Genomic DNA, 8798 nt, shown 5'->3' with positions numbered 1-8798 from the left:
TCTTCTTATTCTATTTATTTATTTTTAAATAATTTAATTTTTTTTAAAAAAATTAAAACTGTTCCTTTATATAAATGGTACTGCCATTTGTATAATGGCCTAGGCAGCATCCAATGAACCACACCACTACCATTAACCCTTTCAAAGCGTTCACTTACCCTTTTTCTCTGCAAACCTCCATTTTCTGTTTTAAACCATTTTCCTTCAAAAAGGGTCCCTTTGCTTTTTCATTTCTTTTAATTTGATCCTTTTTTTCCCCTTTGAAATGGCTCTTGAAACTTGGTTGATCAAAGTGAAAAGAACTATATCCAAACATCCAAACCATAAATCCAACGTTGGCGTATTATCCTTTGAGATTGCTAGCCTTATGACAAAGCTCCTCCATCTTTGGAACTCACTTTCAGACAGGGCCATAATCCGACTTCGTAATGAATCGATATGCTTCGAAGGTGTCACGAAGCTCGTCTCCAACAACGAGCTTTTCCTTTTGAAGCTATCGTGTGCAGAACTAGCCGAAAACATCAACCTGGTAGCCAAGTCCATTTCAAGGCTAAGCAGCCGATGCCAAGACGCCAAGCTTCGGTGTTTCGACCAATGTTTCGATTCATTCGCCGATTCAGGTCATGATTTTCATCTCTGGGCCTTGAGTTCCAATGACATGGAAGCTAAGAACAAGAAGATGGCAACGTTGATAGCCATTACAGCAGCTTTATATAAAGAAATGGAAGAATTATCCACAATGGAGAACAATTTGAGAAAGTGTAACTGTTTCTCCATGAAAGACCAGCAAAGGCTTTACTGTCAAAGACAAGAGGTTAAGCATTTGAAACAAAAATCCTTATGGAACACAACATTCGACAACGTTGTTTCCATCCTTGTAAGATCGGTTTTCACCATTTTAGCAAGGTTCAAGCTAGTTTTCGGGCTAGGTTTTTATAAATCAAACTCAAATTTCTTGAAACCCCCTCTGGATACATTAGGTGCTTCAGCTTTAGCCTTACATTATGCAAATCTAATCATTACATTAGAGAAAATGATAAGATTACCACATTTAATAGGCTTGGATACAAGGGATGAGCTTTATTCAATATTACCAAGCACCATCAGGTCATCATTAAGGGGTAGATTAAAAGGAATATTAGGGTTCATAGCAAATGACCCATTGCTTGCTGTTGAATGGAGATCAGCTATGGGGAAGATATTGAGCTGGTTATCACCATTAGCACATAATATGATCAAATGGCAAAATGAAAGGAGCTTTGAGCATTGGGATTTCAATTTGTTGCCTAAAACAAATGTTCTTCTTTTAGAAACCCTTTTCTTTGCAAATAAAGAGAAAGCTGAAGCTGCCATTACTGAACTATTGGTGGGTTTGAATTATATTTGGAGATTTGAAAGAGAAATGACAGCCAAGGCCTTGTTTGAATGTAGCAAAATAGTTTAATGGGGATTTAATGGTATTGTGTTGTTGTTTTTTGGGGGGTTTTGATTTTGATTTTCTGCCAATTTTCGTAATTTTAGACTTGAAACAAGTTTTGTGTAAATTACATGAATTATGTATATAGTCATGTGAAAATATTCCTTTTGTTTTGATGTTGAACAATGGACATATTATCTGCTTTTGTTGTTATTAGAACAAAAATACTGGATCCAGACTCATTAGTCTATAGTGTAGTTTAATTATTTCATTAATGAATTTTACAAAATGTTGTTTTGATTAGATGGGGACTAAAATTTTAATTTGGTAAAATTGATATTTGAGTCTTACCTTGAATTTTTTTTTAAGATTTTATTTTAATTAGATAGCTTGATTTGAATTAATCATTTAATTATTAATTTTGTACTTATAATCACTAATGTTATAATAATAATAATAATAAAACTAAAAAAACTTGTAAAACACCGGGTTTATTCATTGTAAATAGCCCATTTCTCGAAACTCACTTTTATTGAGATTTTATTTCGATCTTTAATTTCAAAATTTTAGTTGAGTTTTTAAAATACTAATATTATATTAATCACATTTTTTTTCATTGATGAAACTATTAATTTAGGTGTCAAATTGACAAATTTAATCTGATGCAGAACACATTTAAAGCATGTGCATTAGATTGTAAACACGTGTATTAACTAATAGACAACCTGAATATGATGTGTTAAAAAAAAACAATTTTAATACAATTTAAGAAAGCTATATTTTTTAACACATCAAGTTCATTAGACGAAGCTAAAATCTAAATTGAGCTAGCATTTAACTCTCAAGCTCACAAAAAAAATAAAGATTGATACTAATAAAAACTCGATTAGAATATTCTGATGTTCGAAAATTAATTTAAGATCTAGGTCATAGTTTTGAAAATATTAGCTACAATTAACCATTTCTTTTCATAATATAATTTTTAACCCCTGAACTTTGCAACTAAATCCACTTTAATTACTTTTTCTTTTTTTTTTTTTTACTTTAGTATCTAAATTTGACAACAATATTAAAGTGTCACATATAATATTCTAATAACTAAACCAATGGTTGAACCGATTAGACTACTGGTTCCCGATACAATTGGTTTGATACCAATAATAACTAAATAATTAATTAAAAATTCATAAAAATTTAAAAAAACATAAAAAATTCATTAAACCAGTTCAACATATTCAACTATTGGTTTTTTTTCTCAGTTTCCAATTTTACCGGTTTTGAGCAATTTATTATTCAACTGGTTCAACCCTTTGCTTGGACCAGTATACCGATTGGTTCTCGGTCCAGTCAATCCAATCATGTTCCAAGAATACTAGCCATATCATCAATTCATGGACCAAAATGAATCTAATTGCCAAGATCAAGTACCAAACTGAACAAAAGAAAAATACAGTTACAAAAGTAGACCAAATTGCCTAGTTCAGGGGCCAAAAGTTATAATATCCGTTTTATTTACGTTTTATGTTCCTACGTCCTATCGATAATCCACGAAACTGAAACTGATTGCTAATGACAATTTAGTCGTAGTAATGCCTAATAAAGTTGGTCACACGACCACTTTAAAGGTGGTTTGACCTACCAAATCCAAAAGCAAAGTGATAAATTCCCCTATTTAAGTGCAGGTCAGCCTACCGTTTTTTCCTATAATTAATCTTTGTTGCTCAAAGGTGAGCCTACCTTATTGAAGCTCAGAAATGGTGCAGTTGGGAGATTTGGTATTTTAGCAACTCTTCTAACCCACTTAGCACTATCAATATATAGGAAAAATATTGCATTCAAAGACAGAACGAAGAACTGACCTTTGGAGCTGTTTTGGGATGGCAGAGATGAAAGCCGAAGGACATGCGAAGAAAAGGACAATCAGGCTGCCACCCTCGGTCCCATTCCTATGGGAGGTGAGGCCTGGAATAGCAAAGAAAGATTGGAAACCAGAGGCTTCTTCGATTAGTAGGGTGTTACCACCTCCAACTCCGATCAAGTTTATAGCCTCGATTCCTTTTAATTGGGAGGAAAAGCCAGGTACACCGTTACCTAGCTTTCTCCAGCCTGCAGTGGAACCGATGGGTGTGCAACTGTCAGCAACGCTCATAACTCTGCCTCCACCACCAGTGTACTCTCCAGCCTATTTTAATGGCTGCAACAGCAATGATGACCAAGGTGACAATATTGAAGCATTTGGTTTTGAAACAGATGATTCCTTTAGCTCAGCTTCATCGATCTTGGAAAATAGCAGCCTGGCAGCATCAACGGTGGTTTCCACTATTGTTCCAGAGCAGAAAACTTACCAGATAGACAACGATAGTGACCATCCGGAAATACCTTCCTCACCAACTTCGGAAACTGATAGTACAAGCAGCTATGCAACCGGCGCTTCAAGCCTTGTAGGGGCTTCTTTCTTGGAATGCCTTTTTCCACTGCTTCCACCTAATGCTGGATTCCTTGAAAAGGTCAGGTACCCTGACGAGGAGTCTCAAACAGCTCAAAACAATTTCGATCGTGAGAGTAATAACACCGTAATCATAAGGAAGCCACCAACACTTGGAGAGTTGATAATGATGAGCAGGAGGAGAAGTTATCAAAGAAAAGCTGCTCAAATAAGAGAAAAGAATATATCTATGGTAATTCAGCCATTGCTTATAGTCTAAAACTCTAGAACATAACTGTTCTTTCATTAAAGGAAAAAAGGAGCAAAATTTATGCATTTCTTTTGTCCAAATACCACATAATCACTTTTTGTCAATAGTTTAGAAATAAAGAAGTTGTAATTCTAGCTAGCTGCTAACTTGCTAAAGATCTGCAAATTGACATTCTACTCTTGACTGAATGAAACACTATGACAGGAATTTCTGAAGGAAAGAAGAGCTCCGGGATGCTGCATCTTTGGAACTGGCATCAAAATTATTGAAGGATCGCAATTGAAGAAGTTCCAAAAAAGACTGAAGTTCTTCTAGGACTGCTTCACCATTCATCAAGAAGCTTCAGAAAATTAGGATCTATATGATTTTACAGGCCTGGAATGTAAAATGTTATAATTAAGCTGCAGTTACTTGAAGAAGTCATCTGTGTCCGACTTAGATATTGTGCATTACCCACATCCTCTTGTTTAGCTATAAAAGGAATATCTACGACAGTAAAATCCTACTAGTGATTGATGCAATTAACTTGAATTTAAGAGATCTGTAGTGTTTTCAACTGCTTTTCGAATTCTTTCCAGAACTACAGGAATATCCTCCTCGGCTAAGGTTGTAAAACAACAACGGAACCATCCCGGTTCAATGCAATGGCAAGCTGAACCAGGAGTTACATTGATCTTACCCACATTTAATAGCTTATCCCATAGCTCAAGTTCTCCTTTCTCACTGTATGAGGAGATTAATTTGCTCATATCAGCCCAACAATACAAGCCAGCACTACTATCTGCACATCTAATATTTAATCCTTTCAGACCAGCTACAAATAAGGCATGCATATTTTGTAGCCTCCTTTTATTGGTCTTAATGTATTCCTCGATGAATCTCGCATCCGAAAGCATTGAAACTAGTAACCTTTGAGTTGGAGCAGAAACAGAAGAAAACCTAGTTAACTTTCTAGCAGCAGCCAAAACATTCTCATTAAATGAATAGATCACTCCAACCCTAAATCCTGGAAGAGAAAGGTCCTTTGATAGCCCGTAAACTATATGAACCCTGTTTTTATCAAAACCCTCCGAATCAAGAACTTCAGCCATGCTAACAAACTCTTCATTCCCATACATAGACCCTGCAAATATTTCATCCGATATGACATGGATGTTCTTTTCTCGAGCAAAGTCCAAAATAGCATAAAGCATCTCCCGAGAAAGAAGATTGCCAACAGGATTTGCAGGGTTCGAAAGGAGAATTCCCCGGATTTTTGTTCCATGTTTTCTTGTCTGGTTGAATGCTTGATCGAGTGCTGTGATACTTAACGCGAAGTTGTCAGTGCTGCGACAATGGACAGGTATTAGCTCCACTCCAGTTCGAAATTTCACGTCCCTGTCAAATCTGCAGACAGATTTTCTAATTAATCCAATAAAGCCATTTACCCTTTTGTGTGTGATTTGGGGAGAGTGTTTTTCTGAAAAGAGGGACAAATAGTTACCCAGGATAATAAGGTGTAGGAACTAGAAATGCATTCCCCTGATCTGCCAAGCAGAAGCATAAGGTCTCGATTGCTGGAGTCGCACCAGCAGTTAAAACCATCTGTGATGGTTCAAATGTGACAGCTCCTCCCATAATATGAGACATAAAACCTGCCATAGCCTTCAAAAGCACCAAACAAATGAATAAATAGAAACAACACCAAACAGTCCCAAAAAGCATCCCAATTTGCATTACTGTCTAATTCTTTATAACATAAGATGATCGTTGTTAAATGTAACCATCGAAAGGATAAACTACAAAAGCATAACGCTTCCATTATAGCTTCACGTCTCTCGATCTCTACTACCACTATGAATGAATGTGCAGAAAATGGTATGAAAGCTCCACTATAAAAAATCTCAACAGTGAATGCGGTGTGTAAATATAAACGCAAATATTCAGTTTGCTACCATTTATCTGATTCTTAAGCTTCTAAACCAATTAAACTTATTCATTTCCATGCATGCTCTTATATGATTGTAATCACACAAAAAAATATCCAAATTTCTATACCACTGAATAGTTTAACCTCACTGTTCCACCTATGCTGATACACACACAAAAAAAAAAAAAAATCTAAGAATATTTCGACTTCTTATTGATAATGTATATTTTCTCCTACAGATTAACAACAAATGTCACAGTATCCCAAATCAAATCCATTCTCATTCAGGTGATTATTCAGAAAGAAGATTAAAAGTTAGGATTTCATAATAATTCTGCATAGCAAGACTTATGCATTTATAATTTACTTGTAAAGTAATATTAACAGAGGTTCCACCATAAGATTAAAATAGAATAAGTATACAAACTTATAGAAGTTCATTGCAAAAGCACTTCCATAAGCTTATTAAACATCCAATAAAGCAATAAAAATGTTAAAGAATAGGAGAGATTTGAATTTACTAGCTTGAGTTCCATTGTTCCATCAAAAGGCTGGTAAGTGGCAATCCCGTTAATATTCAATTCACCATTATCTCTTCCGGTAATCGAGTGGCCCAGGTTCTCCGACATCCATTTCTCAATCAAATCAAAACACAACTGGAGAAATTTTTTAATAAAAATTAACGGCTAGGATTAAGAAACGAAAATGCAATGAAACCATGTTTAAAAAGCAATGCTTACCCTATTCTCTGACAAACCGAGCTGGATAACTCCATCCGGGTTACTTAATCTATCGTACGGATCCTCCGAGGCCTTATCCAACCCGATATAATACGGCGATTCGTTCGGCTTGGCAATGGAAATTGCTCGGGAAGATATACGAACCTGTCCGATCGAGCGAGAGAACAAATTGGAGCGGGAAGAGGTTCTTGTCATCTCCGCCAGCTTCGGTGACGAGGTGGTGGGAGAAGGAGGATTGGACTGAGGTTTGGGGGAACGATGTCGTTTGAGGTAGAGTTGGAGGAAGTAGAATAAAGCGCACGGAATAAGAGAGCCGAAGATTAGGCCTCCTCTGCCTTGGACAACGCCTTGGAGAGGTACGATGAGGCGCATGGCGGCGGCTCTAACTGGCTTTCTGGTTTGAACGACGAGCGGGGCAGGGTCATGACCCAGCGGGAAGGACAAGTGTGTCTTTGGACATATGATATTTTGATAAGATATGATAGAGTGAAAGAAGATTTGCACCGAGTTGGTGGTTAAAATTGACTTTAGTCCTTGAATTTGTCAATTAAATCTAATTTTATCTATAAATTTAAATTCTGTCAAAATTTAATAATGTGATCAATATTATTAAAAATTAAATATATTCAATTTGATTCGATTTTAAAAATTAACTAATTAAATTCAAATTAATCCTAGAGACAACTTTAAATAATCTCAAACTCACAATCCAAACTCAAATTAATCTTATATCTAAATTAACAGACCAAAAACTAAAATTAAGTGGCACATTCCAACATAATATCTAATTAAAACATAATTATAATAAGCATAATATTAAATTTTGCCCTCAACGTTTACATCTTTTATCAATTTGGTTCTTTTTTAGTTAATTTAGCCAATAATCTTTTAAAAAAGAATTAGACATTTTTTTAATGAAAATATTGACTAAAACATTAATTTCTAGCAACATTAACGTAGCAATCCGCATGACAATCCATGCGCTTTATGTTGACATGTCACTATTTACCTCATATCTCACATTATAAATTATAAAAATATCTTTAAAAAGGAAAAATTCAAAAAAAATTATAAAAATTCAAAAAAAAAGCATGAAATACACATGGATTACCAAAAGTGTAACAATTCGATTTTCAATTGTGTCAGAAAATACAGTTTTAAATCCCCCTTTCTATAAATTGGATCTATAGATATTAAATTAAAATATTTAAGTTAGTATAAAATAATATTAAAGTTTAATCCTTCAATTTTACCTATTAATTGCTTAATTAAGGTATAGGAATTAAATCGTAAAAATCTTATATTTATAGATTTTTAATTTGTTAATGATTCAAAATAGTAATTAGACCATTTTGTCTCATCCAATAGTGGAGGATGATGTATCATCCATTGACTTTGATCGGGTATGATTAAGTTTTGATTAATTAAATTTTAAATCAAGTATATAAAGGTGTGTTAATGCAATATTGTCATCTCTTTCTTTCTTCATCCATTGAACTAGCATACAGAAAACCTAAGAAAACCATTTTTGAAGCTTCAAAACTTTGTCCTTAAGGTAATTCAAGTTATTTTCTTGTAAATTTTATATTTTTAAAATCATGAGAGTTTGATTTGGCCGGTCTATGTACCAATTTGTAAAATTGATAAATTTTTTTAAAAGTTGTCATTGTTAATTTATTGAAGAAATTGGTGTTAAATTGATAACTTTTAAACTTAAATGTGAAAAAGGATAAGATTATAATGTTTAATTGTTAATTTTTGTATGTAAAGACTAAAGTAAATAAATTATGAAATGGATAATACATAAAATTAAGTCTACAATAATATATAATACTATAAAATGAACATTAAAAAAAAGTTAATTAGCTAAAATTTTAATAAATGAAAAATATATAAAATTATTAAATATTAAATTAAAAATAATACAAATATTTCAAAAAATTTGAAAAAGAAATATGAATTGATATAAAATAACGTAAATAAAAATACATATTAATATCATATTTAAAAGCATAGTGGAATTCAACCCAAACAGA

At 33.6% G+C, this 8798-nt stretch overlaps 3 protein-coding genes across 4 annotated transcripts; 2 read left to right on the top strand and 1 right to left on the bottom strand.

Annotated features, from left to right (window-relative positions):
• Positions 1 to 1803, top strand: LOC107931047 (protein PSK SIMULATOR 1). Its single transcript, XM_016862827.2, has one exon. It carries the CDS (start codon positions 266 to 268, stop codon positions 1442 to 1444), a length of 1179 nt encoding a protein of 392 aa, XP_016718316.1. The 5' UTR covers positions 1 to 265; the 3' UTR covers positions 1445 to 1803.
• A 59-nt stretch (positions 1804 to 1862) lies between these two features.
• On the top strand, positions 1863 to 4875 carry LOC107931048 (uncharacterized). Its single transcript, XM_016862828.2, has 2 exons — positions 1863 to 4095; positions 4318 to 4875. Exons 1-2 carry the CDS (start codon positions 3295 to 3297, stop codon positions 4426 to 4428), a joined length of 912 nt encoding a protein of 303 aa, XP_016718317.1. The 5' UTR covers positions 1863 to 3294; the 3' UTR covers positions 4429 to 4875.
• Positions 4128 to 7258, bottom strand: LOC121211231 (probable aminotransferase ACS12). Of its 2 annotated transcripts, none has more exons than XM_041083787.1 (4): positions 6763 to 7258; positions 6544 to 6678; positions 5597 to 5757; positions 4128 to 5499 (listed from the first exon to the last, which is right to left on the bottom strand). In XM_041083787.1, exons 1-4 carry the CDS (start codon positions 7132 to 7134, stop codon positions 4635 to 4637), a joined length of 1533 nt encoding a protein of 510 aa, XP_040939721.1. In that variant the 5' UTR covers positions 7135 to 7258; the 3' UTR covers positions 4128 to 4634. The 2 variants fall into 2 exon arrangements, with proteins under 2 accessions (XP_040939721.1, XP_040939722.1); XM_041083788.1 differs by having other exon boundaries at positions 6907 to 7235.
• Positions 7259 to 8798: the final 1540 nt, after the last annotated feature.

Source organism: Gossypium hirsutum, chromosome A12, assembly GCF_007990345.1.
Source record: "Gossypium hirsutum isolate 1008001.06 chromosome A12, Gossypium_hirsutum_v2.1, whole genome shotgun sequence".
Classification (NCBI taxonomy): Eukaryota; Viridiplantae; Streptophyta; class Magnoliopsida; order Malvales; family Malvaceae; genus Gossypium; species Gossypium hirsutum.
The sequence above is the reverse complement of the archived record's forward strand: the minus strand, read 5'-3'. Positions and strand labels throughout refer to the sequence as shown.